The sequence below is a fragment of the Callorhinchus milii genome, unplaced genomic scaffold, assembly GCF_018977255.1.
Source record: "Callorhinchus milii isolate IMCB2004 unplaced genomic scaffold, IMCB_Cmil_1.0 Scaffold11, whole genome shotgun sequence".
NCBI classification, from domain to species: domain Eukaryota; kingdom Metazoa; phylum Chordata; class Chondrichthyes; order Chimaeriformes; family Callorhinchidae; genus Callorhinchus; species Callorhinchus milii.
In genome coordinates, this window is record NW_024704752.1 from 1,111,356 (window position 1) to 1,130,577 (window position 19,222).

General features: G+C 51.5%; 1 protein-coding gene and 1 non-coding gene across 2 annotated transcripts; one reads left to right on the forward strand and one right to left on the reverse strand.

Annotated features, from left to right (window-relative positions):
* Positions 1–14,965: 14,965 nt before the first annotated feature.
* On the forward strand, positions 14,966–19,222 carry LOC103172508 (transmembrane protein 212). Its single transcript, XM_007885260.2, has 4 exons — positions 14,966–15,185; positions 16,563–16,622; positions 17,773–18,087; positions 19,133–19,222. The coding sequence occupies exons 1-4, from the start codon at positions 14,973–14,975 to the stop codon at positions 19,151–19,153; spliced, it is 609 nt and encodes a 202-aa protein (XP_007883451.1). The 5' UTR covers positions 14,966–14,972; the 3' UTR covers positions 19,154–19,222.
* On the reverse strand, positions 15,498–15,571 carry trnav-cac. The gene has a single exon. It is a non-coding gene; the product is annotated as a tRNA-Val (tRNA).

Genomic DNA, 19,222 nt, shown 5'->3' on the forward strand with positions numbered 1-19,222 from the left:
GGAAGCCCAGAGGGGGTGGAGTTTAGACAGATTTTTTTCCAGTGGCGGTAGGAGGTGGAAGTGGGTTACGTGGTGATGGGAGAGGGATTGAGGAGTGAAAGGAGATTAAGTGATGATCCGAGATCGCACGAACACACACACAAAACCACGCATGAACACACGCAGGCACACGCACGAACACACTCGAGCACACTGGAACACGCACGAACACGCACACCAACACGCACACCAACACACACACGCACACCAACACATGCGCACCAACACACACACACCAACACCAACACACACACACGAGAAGCAGGGCTCTTCCCTCTAACTCCCCACCCTCTCCCAACCCCCCCACACACACACTCCCTCCGCTTTCCAAACCCCAGTGATAATGACAATTAGCCTTTTTGTGAGTGTCACTGAGGGGTGGTGGGGAGGGGAGGGGGTGGGGAGGGGAGGGGGTGGGGGCGCGTGGGCAGGCTGGGGCTTGTTCACGTTCAAGGAGCAAAGAGCACTGATACCGTCTGAGCTGTTTACACACCTGAACGCGCAGCCACCGATAAACAACAACAACTTGCATTTAGACCCACCAAAAGACCTTCCTTATTGATCGTGCTTACGGTCCCGTCCCCCCCCCCCCCCCCCGTCCCCCCCGTCCCCCCGGCTAGCTGTCAGTCTCCGCCACTGTCAAGCGCTCTGGGACGCTGCCCCTCGTGAGGAGCGCTGTGTAAATGCAAGTTGTTGTTGACAAAGGACAACAACCACAACAATAATCATTACATTCTGTTCAGGGCCTTTCACAATAGTCCTGTAAATGTGCACACGAATGGACGGACATGCGTGCGCACACGCATGCACACATGTACAAGCACGCACACAGGCACACGCACAGCCGCTCAAAAGCGCTTCACAAGATTCACCTTAAAGTGTAGTGACTGTGTTGTTTGTAGGCAAACGCAAATAACTTTAAAACCAGGACTGCCACTGAAGTGTGTGTGTGTGTGTGGGTGTGTGTGTGTGGTGGAGGGGGAGAGAAGGGGAAAGAGCTGCCAGGAATAGCTGTGTGTACAATGCTCAATAGTAACTCAACACAGGAACACTCTCAAACACAACGCAGGTCTGGGCTCAGCTCAGAAAGGCTTGACTGCCCACTCACTCACTCACCCACCCACCCACCTACCCACTCACTCACTCACTCACCCACCCACCCACCCACCCACCCACTCACTCACTCACTCACCCACCCACCCACCCACTCACTCACTCACTCACCCACCCACCCACCCACTCACTCACTCACTCACCCACCCACCCACCCACTCACTCACTCACTCACTCACTCACCCACCCACCCACCCACTCACTCACTCACTCACTCACCCACCCACCCACCCACCTACCCACCCACTCACTTACCCACCCACCCACCCACCCACTCAGTCACTGCTCCCGGGGTGGGCAGCTCTCCCTCGAACTTAACCTGCAACTGAGGGGCACAGTCAGTGACACTCACCTGGGAACCGAGGACTGCTGCCCCCATAGTGCAGCCGAGCACTGTGTGTGTGTGGGGGGGGGTGGGGGTGTTACAGTGTGGGTGTGTGGGGGGGGGGTTACAGTGTGGGTGGGGGGGGCGGCTCCGCTGCTCTGCTCCACTCTCAATAACCGTCTGGACACAGAAGGCAGCTTCCTCCCTCCCTCCCTCCCGCCGAGCCGAGCCGAGCCCACCCCCGGGCTGATCCGGGTTCACTCCCTGTCACACTCTCCGCTCTGGTATTGGCAGCTTTTATACATGTGCATAGATATCAGATAAGGAGAGGAAGTGTCTCCTCACCGCCACTGAAACAACTTCACAAACGTTTACGCTCCCAACACAAAGTGACTGTTATATTGTTTAAACAGTGGAGGGTTTTTTTTCTCAGTGAATAGAATCGAATGTCCGGTTCCTCCAGAATATGATCCGCGTTTGTCTGCATTCTCCTGTGTTTGTACACTCACACACACTGACACACACTGACACACTGACACACACACTGACACACACACTCACACTGACACACACACTCACACTGACACACACTGACACACTGACACACACACTCACACTGACACACACTCACACACTGACACACTGACACACACTCACACACTGACACTCACTCACACACTGACACTCACTCACGCAGACACCCACACACACACTGACACTCACACACACACTGACACTCACACACACACACTGACACTTACACACACTCACACACTGACACTCATACACATACTCACATACACATACACTGACATTCACACACATAGACACACACACACTGACACTCACATACACCCTGACACTCACACACTGACAGTGATGCTCACACACACTGACACTCACACACTGACACTCACTCACACACACAGACATTCACACACACACACACACACACACACAGACACTCACACATACACCCTGACACACACACTGACGCTCACACACACACTGACACACACACACACACACAGACACACGCACACACTGACACACAGACACACACTGACACACACACACAGACATACATACATACACACTCACACACACACACACTGACACTCACACACACTGACACTCACAAACACTGACACACACACACACAAAGTGACACACAGACACATGTGCACAGACACACAAATGCACACACAGTGAGACACAGACACACACTGACACATGCACACACACACAGTGATACATGGACACATGTACACAGACACACAGACACACACACACGGTGACACACAGACACATGCACACAACAACAAAATTACATTTGTATAGCGCCTTTTACGTCAGGAGGATGTTCCAAGGCGCTGGACAGACAGAGTTTCGAACCTGAGCTGGGGGTCGGGGTCGGGGAGAGAGGAGGGGAAAGAGGTGATCGAAAGCATGGTCAAAGCGGAGGGTCTTGAGATGGGTCTTGAGGGAGGCAAGGAAGGGGGTGAGGTGGAGGGACTGCGGGGTGGAGCTTCAGAGGGTGGGGGCAGAGTGGCAGAAGGTTCGCCTGCCAATAGTGGGGCGAGCGAGGCGGAGGACGTGAAGCAGGCTGAAGCCTGCCTAGCAGAGGGAGCAAACAGGGTGGGAGGGGGTTAGGAGGTCAGAGAGGTAGAGGGGAACAAGACCATGAAGGGCTTCGAAGGTGAGGACCAGGATCTTGAACTGTGTCCTCTGTGCGATGGGAAGCCGGTGGAGTCGGGCGAGGATGGAGGGATAGGGTCACGGAGCCTGATGCGGGAGAGGACACGGGCTGCAGAGTTCTGGATGATGGAGGGAGGGGTTGGGGAGGCCGACGAGCAGTGAGTTTGCATAGTCGAGCCTCGATGTAATGAAGGCGTGTATGAGGGGGGCCTGGGGTGTGAGACAGTGTCGGAGCCGGGCGACGTTGCGGAGGTGGGGGAAGGCAGAGCGGGTCACGGCATGGATGTGGGATAGGAAGAATAGTTGAGGGTCAAACAGACACACACTAGTGACACACAGAAACATGTACACAGACACATAGGCACACACTCAGTGATGCACAGACACACACACACACACTGACACACAGACACAAGTACAGTGACGCATAGACACACACTGACAGACACGGGCAGAGGATGACTCACACACACAGACTGACAAAGGCACAGGCTCTCACACACACACACACACACACACATGCACACAGACACACACTGACACAAACATAGTGACCCACAAACACACACTGACACACAGGTACGGCATAGGCTGACACACACACACAGACTGACAGACACAGGCTCACACACACACACAGACTGACAGACACAGGCTCACACACACACACAGACTGACAGACACAGGCTCACACACACACACAGACTGACAGACACAGGCTCACACAACACAGACTGACAGACACAGGCTCACACACACACACAGACTGACAGACACAGGCTCACACACACACACAGACTGACAGACACAGGCTCACACACACACACACACAGACTGACAGACACAGGCTCACACACACACACAGACTGACAGACACAGGCTCACACACACACACACAGACTGATAGACACAGGCTCCCACACACACACAGACTGACAGACACAGGCTCACACACACACACAGACTGAAAGACAAGGCTACACACACACACAGACTGACAGACACAGGCTCACACACACACACAGACTGACAGACACAGGCTCACACACACACACAGACTGACAGACACAGGCTCACACACACACACACAGACTGATAGACACAGGCTCACACACACACACACAGACTGACAGACACAGGCTCACACACACAGACTGACAGACACAGGCTCACACACACACACAGACTGACAGACACAGGCTCACACACACACACACAGACTGACAGACACAGGCTCACACACACACACAGACTGACAGACACAGGCTCACACACACACACAGACTGACAGACACAGGCTCACACACACACACAGACTGATAGACACAGGCTCACACACACACACAGACTGACAGACACAGGCTCACACACACATGCCCACAGACACAAACTGACACACAGACACAGACTCACAATGACACACAGACACACAGTGACAGACACACACAGACACACTGACACACAGACAGAGGCACACACACTGGTAGATACACGGACACAGACTGACAGACACACATAGACTCAAACTATCACAGTCAGAGATATACAACAAGTGATCAGTCGATAGCACTGACAGCCAATTTATTGCAGTGCGTGTGTTTCTCTGTGCGCTGTCTCGCTCTCTCTCTCTCTGAGTCTATCTCTCTTCATGTTGTGAGGACGCCCCCCACCCCCCAAAACCTTCACAGCCATGAACAGCTTTTATTTGGGGGGATTGTTGGCCAGGAGGTGGGGGGAGGTGGAGAGATGGGGGGAGGGGGAGAGATGGTGGGGAGTGATGGGGAGGGGGGGAAGATGGGAGAGGGGGAAGAGATGGAGGAGGGGGGGAGAGATGGTGGGGAGTGATGGGGGGGAGAGATGGGGAGGGGGGGGAGATGTGCGAGGGGGAGAGAAACTGCTATCTGTGTGTATGTGCATGTGCATGTCTGCGTGTACCCTGTCCGTGTGCATAAATATCTGCGTGTGCATGCGTCTCGCGAGTGTGAGATACATGTTAATGCGTTTCTTAATTAAGAAACACCGCAAAATATTTACCGGAAGTTAATTAAAACAAGTCTGCTTTAGGCTGTAATTCAGTTTGCCTCAACCACAGATAACGCCCTCAGCTTTCGTTGTGTGAAAAATGTGCTCTAACCAATACACTACAGGACTCGTGGAGTTCTTTAACTCAGTGGTTAGAGCACTCGCCTCGCAAGCGAGAGAACTCGGGTTTGATTCCCGGGTCAGAGCGAAATGTTAGGCAGGTTTCCTTACTCCACACGCCTCTGTTTACCGAGCAGTCAGTAGGAACCTGTGGATAGGTGGATCGCTTTCCCTGGGGATAATAATTCCTTAAAAAAATGTAAAATAATAATTTGGTGACTTAATCCACGACTGTTTGTGGGACGCTGCTGTGCGCAATTGGCTGCCGTGTTTCACCCACAAAATATACGGTCAATTCACTTTACAGTATATTCTGTGAAGTGCTTCGAGACGTATCAATAACGTGATAAGGTGTTATATTAAATGCAAGGATTATTATTAAACCAGCACAGGCTGGCACTGGCTCGGTTGGTATCTTAGGTTAAATTAGTGTAAAGTCCGTGGGTTTATTAGATTCTCTGGTTAAAATCCCAGGCAGGAAATGTTCCAACACAGACTGAGCTGCAGCTCCGGCCTCTTCTCATCCCCTCCGCAATGGTTGGCGGAGGCCAGTTTTTCCCACCAGCGTTAAAGCAAACCACAGAGAGAGAGCGAGAGTGAGAGGATAGGGAGAGAGCGAGAGTGTGTGAGAGAGGGGAGGGAGAGAGAGTGTGTGTTTGAGAGAGAGAGTGAGAAAGTTCGATAGAGAGTGAGTGAGAGAAAGAGCGTGAGAGAGGGAAAGAGAAAGTATGTGAGTGAGACACAGAGAGAGCGAGAGAGAGAGCGAGCTGGCAGGCCTGAAGGAATCAATTACCCAAACCTCTGAGAAGCCACAAACAAACTGCCATTAAATACATATTGCAAAGGCCACTCCTATACAGAGAGAGAGAGAGAGAGAGGTGGGGGGAGATTGGGGGAGGGGAGATTGGGGAGGGGAGATTGGCAGAGGGGGGAGATTGGCAGAGGGGGAGATTGGCAGAGGGGAGGGAGATGAGGGAGCGGGGGAAAGATGGGGGGGGAAAGATGGGGGGCGATTGATGTGGGGGGAGAGATGGGGAGGGAGGTGAGATGGGAGAGGGGGCAGAAATGGGAGAGGGGGGTGAGATGAGAGAGGGGGGGAGAGATGGGGGAGGGGAGAGAGATGGGGGAGGGGAGAGAGATGGGGGAGGGGAGAGAGATGGGGAGGGGAGAGAGATGGGGAGGGGGGCAGATGGAGGGAGAGATGTGTGTTTGTGCATATGCACAGGTGTGTAAATATCTGTGTGTGCATGCGTCTCGCGAGTGTGAGATACATGTTAATGGATTTCTTAATTAAGAAACAACGCAAAATATTTACCGGCGGTTAATTAAAACAAGTCTGCTTTAGGCTGTAATTCTGATGGGGGAGGGGAGAGATGGGGGAGGGAGAGATGGGGGGAGATGGGGGAGGGGGAGATGGGGGAGGGGGAGATGGGGGAGGGGGAGAGATGGTGGGAGGGGAAATATGGGGGAGGGGCCAGAGATGGGGGAGTGGGGGGGGAAAGAGCTTGGGGGAGTGGGGGGGGAAGAGATTGGGGGAGTGGAGGGGAAGAGATTGGGGGAGTGGAAGGGAAGAGATTGGGGGAGTGGAGGGGAAGAGATTGGGGTAGTGGGGGCGGAAGAGATTTGGGGAGTGGGGAGGAAGAGATTGGGTGAGTGGGGGGGGAGAGATTAGGGTAATGTTACTCCCAGCCCTGTGCCAGGAGCGCGATTCAATGTGTTATTTCCTTGATCACTTGTTATGACCAGAAGTCAGCACTCGACACGTCATGGGAAAGCTTGCGTTAACCGTGGAGAGAAAATAATCTCAATCTCTCTCTCTTCTCACATTCTCTCTCTTCTCTCACTCTCTCTCTTCTCAAACTCTTTTTCATACTCTCTCCTTTTCACACTCTGTTTATCACATTCTCTCTCTATCTCACACATTCTCTATCTCACATTCTCTCTCTATCTCTCCCTCTCATCAGTCCCTGAACTAGTTTTACTGCTTACCACATACTGAGGCACCAGCTGCACCCCCCCCACCCGTCAGAGTGTCTGCATACTGGCTCCCTCCCTTGCCTCCGCCATGCCCTGTGCGCTGTGTGCGAGTGTAGTGACTGTTTAATTTGTAGGCGAATGTGGCAGCCAATTTGCATACACAGAAACGTCTCACAAAACACCCGTGCAAATTGAACACACTACAGGTTACACTGATGTGGAGCCTTTCACATCGGGAGGACATCCCAAACCACAAATGTGGGGATTATCAACCTGGAAAACCCCAGAGAAACTCCCTTTCCCCTTGTGCAACAGGATCTTTGGTGTCTGTCCACCTGAACAGATTCACAGGCAAACGGGAGCTCGGTTTCATGTCTTATCCGAAGGACAGCGTCTCCGACAATGTGGCATTCCCTCCACTCCCCCAGCGCTGCATCTGAGCGTCAGCCTGGACTGTGGGTTCAAACCCCCTCCCTCCCACCCCGGGACATGGGAGTGGAGGGGTTTAATCCCACAACCTCTTGACCCAGAGTGCTACCCACCGAACCACTTTCAGTGACATGTAAAGGGATCAGTTTAGCAGCTGATCTCTTGTGAAGCACAAAACAAAATCTCTTTCATTTCGCTCGGGAAACAGAAAAAGAAATCCAAAGCCACAGGTGCCTGTGAATGCAGTAATCCGCCTGCGAACAGGGAGAGAGAGAGAGAGTTTCTAAACTACTGGGGGGTGGGTTGGTAACCCGAGGACACTGATTTCAAATAGTTGTTAAAAGAAATAGACGGGAGATAAAGCAAAATGTTTTCACACAGCGAGTTGTTGGGATCTGGAATGCATTGCCTGAAAGGCTGGTGGAAGCTAATTCGATAACAGCTTTAAAGCGAGAAGTAGATAATTATTTGGGGAGGACAGGTTTGCAGGGCTGTGGGGAGAGAGTGGGGTTAGTGGGGTTGATTTGGAAGCTCTTTTCAAAGAGCCAACACAGACACGATGGACTGAATGGCCTCCTTCTGTGCTGTATAATTCTATGAAAATAAAACCCATAAATTTCCTGGCAGACAGGGAGCAGGAAAAGTTAAGGAACCAGTTCAGCAAGTCTCTGAAGCATTGAAATAAAACTTTACTTACCTCGCTTTGCTCTGGGATCAAACTGCTGATATATGTAAGCTGTGGGGTGGGGGGGACGGGGTGTGAAGAGAAAAGAAGGGGCAAGTGTCTCCAGTGACCATCTCCCAGTCCAAGACTGACTGTGACTGAGAGCCTTCAGCTTGGCTCCCAGCCATTGCCCCACCCTTTAACACATGCTCCCTCCTCACCCTCCCCTCCTCCCTCCAGTTCTCTCTCCTCACCCTGAAATTGTGTAGTCCTGTAGCTCAGTGGTTAGAGTGCTCGCCTGGCAAGTGAGAGGACCTGGGCTCGATTCCCGGGCAAGGCACAACCATAGGCAAGTTTCCTTGCTCCACACATCTGTTTACCGAGCAGTCAGTAGGAATCCGGTTGTTAGTCGATTGGCAGATCACTTTCCAGGGGTAACAATCCCTACATAAAAAAAATTAATAATAATTTGTTTACTCAATCCATGATTGTTTGTGGGGACGTTGCTGTGCGCAATTGGCTGCCGCGTTTCGCCCACAAAATATACAGTCAATTCACTTTACAGTGTATTCTGTGAAGAGCTTTGAGACGCCTTGAATATGTGATGAGGTGCTATAAACTCTCCAGGACGCTACCCCACATGGAAGGGCTATATAAATGCAAGTTGTTGTTGTATATCAAATGTAAGGAGTATTATTATTATTAGGAAGAATCCAGGATTGGAGGATTTTCCTACCATCTCTGCCCCAAACACGTCAGCTGGCTTAGTCTCTCACCTTCTTTCCTGCAGATTTAAGACACGTGGGATTGGGAACTGTTAAGGCTGATGCTCCAGTGAAGCACTGGGGAGGTGGGGGTAGAGGTGGGGAGTGGGGTGGGGGGGTGGTCAGTGGCTACAAAACTGAGGTCACATCTGGGCCCTGTTCAGGTGGACGTTGAAGACCCCGAGGCTCTGTTCAAAAAGAGAAGGGAGTCTTTCTCTCTCCCTCTCCCGGTGTCCTGGCCAATCATCCCCCAGATAACATCAGTCCCTTCACAGCCGTTTGTGCTACGTTGCTGTGCGAGTGTCTCAATACCTTCCTTTTTGAATGGACCTTCGGTTATCCTCCGGCTTTACAGTGGAGAGGTTTTTTTGGTCAGCCGGGTATCTGACACTTGTGGAAACCCATCACCGTTGCTTAAGAGCCTCCAAACCAAACTGAGATTTCGCTGTATCCCACCTTCACATGGGAATCCCTGAGATAGATTGTTGGAATGGAATGTGCTCTCCCTCTCTTCCTGGAGGGACACATCCTGCTTACTCAATCCGGATCAGCTAAAACCGCATAGCTTGCCATTGATATGGTTGTCTGGCCAAGCTTTCCCGCTGCTTGTCCAGCTAGGACCACCCTACCCATTAGGGTTAACAGGAGCTGAGTGGGAGGATTCCCTGCCCCCAGTGACTGGTCAGTCCTTCCAGGTCCTGTCAATGAGCCAGACTGGGCTGTCATCAGCAGTCAGTGCCCTGGAATACTGCGAACCTGTCTGGTTCAGGAACCGGATGAGAGAGCGTCACAGAGGGTTGGCTTCATTCCATTCCCAGTGGATAGTATTACAGTGACAATCAATGACATCGAACATTTCAACATAAACAGGTCAGTACCAGGTGGTAACAGACACACCCAGAGGATTAACACTCTCACTCACACAAATCCAAACACAGTCACATTTGGCTTTCTGGCTTTCACACTCACTTGCAATCTCACCCACTGGGTGCAAACATGTTTCATCACCACTTCAAAGGCACTTTACTTACAAGGGAATTCCCCCGAATGATAATGAATATTTTTTACAACAGATATTTTAAGGACCATTTAAATATGTTTTATATCAGTTGATATGAGGTACTAGCCTGGCTCAGACACTTTCACCTCGGAGTTGGAGCTACTCCTCACGCCATCCCTCATGTCAAGGACTTTGAGCTATAATAATAACAATAATAATAATTATTACGTTTGATATAGCACCTTATCAGGTCTTCAAGACGTCTCACGGCGGCAGCCAATTGCGCACAGCGATGCCCAACAAATAGTCATGGATTCAGTGACCACATTTTTTAAAGGGATTATTACCAGGCGATTATTGCCCCACTGGAAATCGATGGACCGTGTAGCGTGTGGACTTTCTCTGAAGTGTTAGATCCATTAAATCTACGTTTGCTTGGAGTTTTGGAAAAACCAGTCGTACGACATCTCCTCTTCAATCTAAAACAAAAACAGAAGTCGCTGGGAACACTCAGCAAGTCAGGCAGCATCTATGGAGCAAGGAAAGTGAGTCATGGTTTGGGGCCTACTGAGGGTTCCCAGTGACTTCTGTTTTTGTTTCAGATTTGCAGGATCTGCAGTATTTTGCATTTCCTCCTCAATCTACTTGTTTTTCGTGAGCTGCCAATCCTATTTCTCCTGCTCTTTCTCCAATCTATGTAGTTCCCATTGCTCTTCCACATAAGCTATACAATTCTGTCCATTGACTTGAAACTGGGAGCCATTTGCCTGCTCCCAGGCATCAATCTGAACCTTCAAACCCTCCTCTAGTTTGGGCAACATTTTGCAAAGTTTTGTTCTCTGCTTTTCTTCCTTTAACCGGTTCCCCCCTCAGTTGGTGAAATGATTTGGGTCTGATGCTTTGTTCTCCAACGACAACTGCAGTTCCAGTTTTACTCCCACTTATTATTATTTATCATAGGGTCTCATAACCTTATAGTAATAATAATCCTTGCATTTGATGTAGCGTCTCAAATAATATACAGCAGTATCCCACAAGCAGTCGTGGATTGAGTGACCATTTTTTTTAAGTGATTATTGCTCCCGGAAAACAATCCACCAATTGACTAACAACCGGTTTCCTTATTACTGCTAGTTAAACAGAGGCGTGTGCAGTAAGGAAACTTGCCTATGGTTTTGCCTGGCCCGGGAATCGAACCCGGGTCCCCTTGCTTGCAAGGCGAATGCTTTAACCACTGAGCTACAGGACTCCAGGCTGGTGCTCCAGCACAGTGCTGGGGAGAGAGGGCAACTGGGCATTGCGTTGTGGGGGACGTCGCCTCTCAGATGAAACATTAAAACCCAGGAGAGAATCAGCAAGAAAGAAAATCACATATTTGCCCAGCCCTAATGAGAAATGCTAACAAGGGCCGGGCAAATACTTTCCTGAACCCACTCCTACTTGTTTGCCATTAATCATGGTCACTGAGTAAATCTGCACATCACTGTGCGTTGACTTTACGGGTGGAACTGAAATAGGAAACTTGATAAAAGCAATAATCACCTGAGTTCAATTCCAGGCAAAGGGCGAAACCTTGGGCAAGTTTCCTTACTCCACACCATAATAATAATCCCTCCAAAACAAAACAATAATAAATTGGTCATTTTCAATCTACGATGTTTGTGGGACATTGCTGTGCGCAATTGGCTGCAGCGTTCGCCCACAAATATACAGTCAATTCACTTTACAGTATATTTTGTGAAGCGCTTTGGGACATCGAGAAGACGTGAAAAGTGCTATACCAAATGCAAGGATTATTATTATTTATTATTTGGGTCCGACGCCTGGAAATGATGCCATCAGTGTGTCAGCCCGACTCGGTGTGTATCAGCCCGGCTCAGTGCGTGTCAGCCCGACTCGGTGTGTATCAGCCCGGCTCAGTGTGTGTCAGCCCGGCTCAGTGTGTGTCAGCCCGGCTCAGTGTGTGTCAGCACAGCTCAGTGTGTGTCAGCCCGGCTCAGTGTGTGTCAGCCCGGCTCAGTGTGTGTCAGCCCGGCTCAGTGTGTATCAGCCCGGCTCAGTGCATGTCAGCCCGGCTCAGTGTGTGTCAGCACAGCTCAGTGTGTGTCAGCCCGGCTCAGTGTGTGTCAGCACAGCTCAGTGTGTGTCAGCCCGGCTCAGTGTGTGTCAGTGTGTGTCAGCCCGGCTCAGTGTGTGTCAATGTGTGTCAGCCCGGCTCAGTGTGTGTCAGCCCGGCTCAGTGTGTGTCAGTGTGTGTCAGCCCGGCTCAGTGTGTGTCAGCCCGGCTCAGTGTGTGTCAGCACAGCTCAGTGTGTGTCAGCCCGGCTCAGTGTGTGTCAGCCCGGCTCAGTGTGTGTCAGCCCGGCTCAGTGTGTATCAGCCCGGCTCAGTGCATGTCAGCCCGGCTCAGTGTGTGTCAGCACAGCTCAGTGTGTGTCAGCCCGGCTCAGTGTGTGTCAGCACAGCTCAGTGTGTGTCAGCCCGGCTCAGTGTGTGTCAGTGTGTGTCAGCCCGGCTCAGTGTGTGTCAATGTGTGTCAGCCCGGCTCAGTGTGTGTCAGCCAGGCTCAGTGTGTGTCAGCCCGGCTCAGTGTGTGTCAGCCCGGCTCAGTGCGTGTCAGCCCGGCTCAGTGTGTGTCAGCCCGGCTCAGTGCGTGTCAGCCCGGCTCAGTGTGTGTCAGCCCGGCTCAGTGTGTGTCAGCCCGGATCATTCTCACCATGTCAGGACTTAGAATCACAAAGTCTAAGCTGATGCTCCAACGCAGCACTGGGTCCTTTGGATGAGATGTTAAACTGAGGTCCCGTCACAGATGGATGTTAAAGATTGTATCTATCGACAAAACGAAGGGAGTTCCTCCCTCCTGGTGTCCAGGCCAACAATCCTCCAAACAAAATTGATCACTCAGTCCCTGGCTGTGGGTATTGGTGTGTGCAAATTGGCTGCCAGGTTCACCCATAAAATACACAGTCACTACACTTTACAGCAACTTTGAGATGCTTTGATGTTACAGGTGCCGTATCAAATGTGTCAAAAGTGGAGTCCTGCAGTGTAGTGGTCAGAGCCCTCGCTTCGCAAGCGAGAGGACCCGGGTTCGATTCCAGGGCAAAACTTTAGGCAAGTTTCCTTACTCCACACACGCGCCTCTGTTTACCAGCAGTAAATAGGAACCCGGCTGTTATTCGATTGGTGATTGTTTTTCAGGGACACTCCTGTGCGCAATTGGCTGTCGCGTTTTGTCCACAAAATGTACAGTCACTACACTTTACAGTGTATCCCGTGAGGTGCACGTCTTTAGGTGAGACGTCTAAAAGTCGTGATAAGGTGCTGGGTCAAATGCAAGAATTATTATTATTATTAAATGTAATGATTATTATCTTTACATCCTGGGGTGACTTTGATGTGGCCTGAACAGGGCAACACCCCCTGGTGTCAGTGACCCCCCCTGAGTGCCTCCCCCCAGTGACACAGACCACCCCATTGAAACTGACTCCTCCCGATGAAACTGACCCCCCCAACCCCCCGCCCAGTGACACTGACCCCCCACCAGTGACACTAACCCCCCCCATGACACTGACCCCCCCACACCACACCCCCCCCCCGTGACATTAACCCCGTCCGCGGGAAATTTAAATACCAAGGGTATAAAATGGACATCAGCCCCACACTGTGGACATTATCGGTATCACAGTAACACGAGACGTACCTGGTCTGAGAATTCCTGCTGATAAATTCCCGGATAATACAATAACAATAATCCTTGCATTTGGTATAGCACTTTTCATGTCTTCTCGACGTCTCAAAGCGCTTCACAGAATAGACTGTAAAGTGAATTGACTGTATATTTGTGGGCGAAACGCGGCAGCCAATTGCGCACAGCAGTGTCCCACAAACAGCCGTGGGTTGAAAATGTCCAATTTACTATTTTTTTTGGAGGGATTATTATTAGGGTGTGGAGTAAGGAAACTTGCCCAAGGTTTCGCCCTCTGCCTGGAGTTAAGCCCAAGTGTCTCGCTTGCAAAGTGAGTGCTCTAACCACGGAGCTGCAGGACTCCACTATAATTATAATAATAATATACTAATACTACAATAATAATAATATAATAATAATGTAACAATACTATAATAATATAATAATATAACAATGTTATAATAATATAATAATCCTTGAATTTCTTATAAAGACCAGGAACAATGCTGGTGACTTTATCACATCTTCGAGACGTCTCAAAGCGCTTCACAGAATATACTGTAAAGAGAATTGACTGTATATTTTGTGGGCGAAACATGGCAGCGAATTGCGCACAGCAGCGTCCACAAACAGTTATTATTATTATTTTTGGAGGGATTATTTATTACCCCCAGAAAGTGATCTGCCAATTGACTAACAAGTGGGTTCCTACTTACTGCTGGTAAACAGAGGCGTGTGGAATAAAAAAACTTGCCTAAGATTTTGCTCTGCCCGGGAATCGAATACCGGGTCCTCTCGCTTGTGAGGTGAGTGCTCTAACCACTTCACTACAGGGCTCCACAAGGCGAGACGGTCTGACAGGCTGAGAATGGGGGGAATTGCAGGGCTGAGGGTGATTTGTCTGCAGCTGCTGATGGACAGGGTTGTACAGTCAAATTGCTGCTCCCGGCAATAAGCTTAGCAAAAGGGGGGGTGGGTGGGTGAGGGCTTTCTTATAAAGACCGGGAACAAGACTGCTGAACTTTCCCTTTAAATAAGCGCTGAAGTGAATTCCAGCCCCTGCCAGTGTGCTGCCAGTTCATGCTGCCCTGGCGACAGTAACCAGCAAACACTCGGTGCTTGGCCGGACAGCGATGTGGCTCAGCTCACAGCCGGCAGGTCACCGCCCCCAGAGAGCCCCTCAGTCAATGGCCACTCTGTCCCGGCCCCTCGGGTGGACCCTCCTCACCTTCGGGATCCTTGACGTCCTTTTGGGAATCGTCTCCTTCTTCCCGGTGCTTTCCTACAAGCCCTGGTTTGCCGGATGGAGCGACCGGATCGCCTGCCCCCTCTGGACTGGAGCCGTGGTAAGGTTTCCCGGCAAATAATAATAATAATCCTTGCATTTCATACAGCGCCTTGTCACGTCTTCAAGACGACTCAAAGCGCTTCACAGAATATACTGTAAAGTGAATTGACTGTGTGTTTTGTGGGCGAAACGCAGCACCAATTGCACACATCAGTATCCCACAAACAGTGGCGGATTGCATGACCAAACATTTATTATTATTATTTATTATGTTTGAAGCGATTATCACCCCCACCAATCGACTGACAAGCGATTCCTACTTAGTGCTGGTAAACAGAGGGGTGTGGAGTAAGGAAACTTGCCGAAAGTTTTGCCCTGCCCGGGATTCGAACCCAGGTCCTCTCGCTTGTGAGGCGAGAGCTCTGACCACTGAGCTACAGGACCCCACTGCCTCTCTGTCTCAAATATGAGGGAGTTTCACTGGGAGTCGGGATTGAGGGTTATGGGGTTCAAGCCTCCAGTGTCAGGGACTCTGAGCTCCCAGTGCAGTGCTGGGAGGGGGAGAACGACGCATTGTCAACAACAACTTGCACTTATATAGAGCCCTTCACACAGGGTAGTGTCCTGGAGCACTTGACAGCGGCAGAGTCCGAACAATGCGCCGGGGGAGAGGGAGGGGGGAGGTGACCGTAAGCACCGATCAAAAAGTAAGGTTTTTAGGTGGGTTTTGACGGTGGGGAGGGTTGGGGTTAGCGAGAGAGTGACAGAGTTCGGGGGGTAGCGGCTGAAGGCAATGGTCGCCGATGGTGGAGACCGGACCCAGTCGAGCAGAGGCAGCGGGTGGTGGAGTTGGGAGGTAAGCAGGTCGGGGAGGTACGGAGGTGCGAGGGCCTGAAGGGGTTTGAATACGAGTGACAGGATCTTGAAATGGATCTGTTTGGTGATTGGGAGGCAGTGGAGCCTGGCAAGGACTGGGGTGATGTGGGAACGGTTTCGGTGAGTGTCTGGGCAGCGGAGTTTTGAATTAGCTGAATTTTGGGTCTGGTGGAGCGAGGAGGGCATTGTCCAGCCAGGGAATTGTCAGAGGCGCCGTCCTTCAGATCAGACGTTAAACTGAGTTGTGTCCGTCTGGGTGGATGTTAAAGATCCTGTGGTCCTGTTGAAAAAGAGAAGGGAATTTTTCTCTCCTTGTGTCCTGGCCAACAACAACAACAACACAAGAACCCTTGCATTTGATGTAGTGCCTTATCATGTCGTTGAGACATCTCAAAGCGCCTCACAGGGTACACCGTAAAGCGAATCGACCAGCGCGCGAGTGTGTGGGCGGGTGGGGTGTTGGGTGTAAGGTGGGGCTGTGAGTAAGGTGCTCCGAACACAACTCTAATAAATCCTGATACGCGCTCTCACATCACTTCTCTGCCGCCTCCCTTCACAGGCCCTGGCAGTGGGAGTTCTCCTGATACTGTCTAACAGAGACACCACCACAAACTCTCTGGTAATTATTAACGGCTTCTCTGCTCCCGTCAGTCACCCCGTCTCCCCACTGGAACTCTCTACTGTAATCCCCATTCCCCTGCTCTCTCCCCCACTTCCTCCCCCTCTCTCTCTTCCCCATTGACAGTGTGTGATGTGATGTCTCTCTCTCTCTCCCCCAGTGACGCAGTGTGTGATGTGATGTCTCTCGCTCTCTCTCTCCTCTAGTGATATAGTGTGTGATGTTGCTCTCTCTCCCCCCCCGGCCCCCCCACCCCGCCAGGGACACAGTGTGTGATGTGATGTCTCTCTCTCCCCCCCCAGTGACAGTGTGTGATGTCTCTCTCTCTCCCCCAGTGACAGTGTGTGATGTGATGTCTCTCTCTCTCCCCCAGTGACGCAGTGTGTGATGTGATGTGATGTCTCTCTCTCTCCCCCAGTGACGCAGTGTGTGATGTGATGTCTCTCTCTCTCCCCCAGTGACACAGTGTGTGATGTGATGTCTCTCTCTCTCCCCCAGTGACGCAGTGTGTGATGTGATATCTCTCTCTCCCCAAGTGACACAGTGTGTGATGTGATGTCTCTCTCTCTCCCCCAGTGACGCAGTGTGTGATGTGATGTCTCTCTCTCTCTCCCCCAGTGACAGTGTGTGATGTGATGTCTCTCTCTCCCCCAGTGACACAGTGTGTGATGTCTCTCTCGCTCCCCCAGTGACGCAGTGTGTGATGTGATGTGATATCTCTCTCTCCCCAAGTGACACAGTGTGTGATGTGATGTCTCTCTCTCTCCCCCAGTGACGCAGTGTGTGATGTGATGTCTCTCTCTCTCTCCCCAGTGACAGTGTGTGATGTGATGTCTCTCTCTCCCCCAGTGACACAGTGTGTGATGTCTCTCTCGCTCCCCCAGTGACGCAGTGTGTGATGTGATGTGATGTCTCTCTCTCTCCCCCAGTGACACAGTGTGTGATGTGATGTGATGTCTCTCTCTCTCCCCCAGTGACACAGTGTGTGATGTGATGTCTCTCTCTCTCCCCCAGTGACGCAGTGTGTGATGTGATGTGATGTCTCTCTCTCTCTCCCCCAGTGACGCAGTGTGTGATGTGATGTGATGTCTCTCTCTCTCTCCCCCAGTGACGCAGTGTGTGATGTGATGTGATGTCTCTCTCTCCGCAGTGCCAGGCTGCTCTCCCGCTGGCAGTGCTCACCGTCGCTGCCTCCCTTCTCCAGTTTGCCATCGCGGTGAAGGCTGCCCTCCTCGGCCCGTACTGCTACTACTCCTTTGCCGGAGGGGTGGGCACTGCCTACCTGGGCTACGCCATCCAGTACCCGTACCCGTACCCCCGGACCCTCATCTGTCGAGACCCCCTGTTTTATGAGTTCTACCACCTGGGTCTGCAGGTGATCAGCCTCCTCATCAGCCTCGTCCTCAGCTTCTCCTCCCTCACCTTCCTCATCATCCACCTCCTCACTGCGCTCAGCAGCCTGAACGTACGTACAGCACACACGTGACCTCTCCTCCTCTTCGGTCACTCCATTTTACGGTGTATCCTGTGAAGCGCTTTGAGACATCTTGAAGACGTAATAAGGCGCTGGGTCAAATGTAAGGATTGTTATTGTTATTTATTATAATCCAGGTCACCCCAGTCCAGTTCGCTCCCTCACCCACTTTAATGCTCAACTGAGCTCAGAAGGTGGCAGGTGAAAGGGAGAGTCAGAGGGAGAGGACCTGCTGAAGGTGGTGAGGGCCAAGTGAGGAGATAGACAGGCAAACGCTACCCCTCGGGTCAGTGAGTCACCAATTTAAAACCATCACCAAAACAATCCCAGCAATGCGAGAGGTGAGAAGAGTTACAACAACAACAACAAGACATGTGAACAGCACCTTTCACGTCGGGAGGGCGTCCCAAGGCGCTGGACGGTCAGTGTTTTGGACACACCAGCAACACCCAACCACACACACACACACATACACACACACTGCTTGTAACCGAATCCACAATAGCCGTGAACCCAGAGTTACACAGAGCCACAGACACAGCCCCCACGAGACCGGGCAGCTCTGCATGTTCCACACCAGCCCTCACCCCACTGTTGCCCCTCTCCCCCACCGCCCCCCGCCCCCCACCCCCACCCACCCCACCCACCTAGACATCGTCTTAAATACATAATAATCCTTGCATTTGATAGAGCACCTTATCATGTTGTCGAGACGTCTCAAAGCACTTCACAGGGTAAAGTGTAGTGACTATATCTTTTGTGGGCGACGTCAATGCTTTTTGCTTTGACCACAAAATTCCGCAAATGAATTCCACTTCCTCAGTTTTCAAAGGGAATAAAAGGGAAAAGTATAAAAGTGAGGGTGGTGAGTGGGGGCTGTGTGAGTGTGGGGGCGCGGGTTGTGTGTGTGTTTGTGGGGGTGGGGGAGGCCCTGGAGGGGTGGGGGGATTGTGACAGGGAGAGAGCTGACAGTGGCAGTGTCTGGTGAGACGAGCTCTCTCGGGGCACTCTGCCTGATTGCCCCCTTTGTCAGCAGGGCCGGAGGAGAGGCTGGTGACCGGTCAGTGGGGCGATCGCCTCACTCTCTGTGTGCTTCATTTCGGGAAAGAAAATCCCAGGATACATA

Excerpts from the sequence above, each read along its gene's own strand:
- LOC103172508 (XM_007885260.2), top strand. The coding sequence starts at position 14,973 with ATGTGGCTCAGCTCACAGCCGGCAGGTCACCGCCCCCAGAGAGCCCCT. Across the intron at positions 16,623-17,772 it reads ACACCACCACAAACTCTCTG|TGCCAGGCTGCTCTCCCGCT; the intron begins GTAATTATTAAC and ends CTCTCTCCGCAG. Across the intron at positions 18,088-19,132 it reads CTGCGCTCAGCAGCCTGAAC|GGCCGGAGGAGAGGCTGGTG; the intron begins GTACGTACAGCA and ends CTTTGTCAGCAG.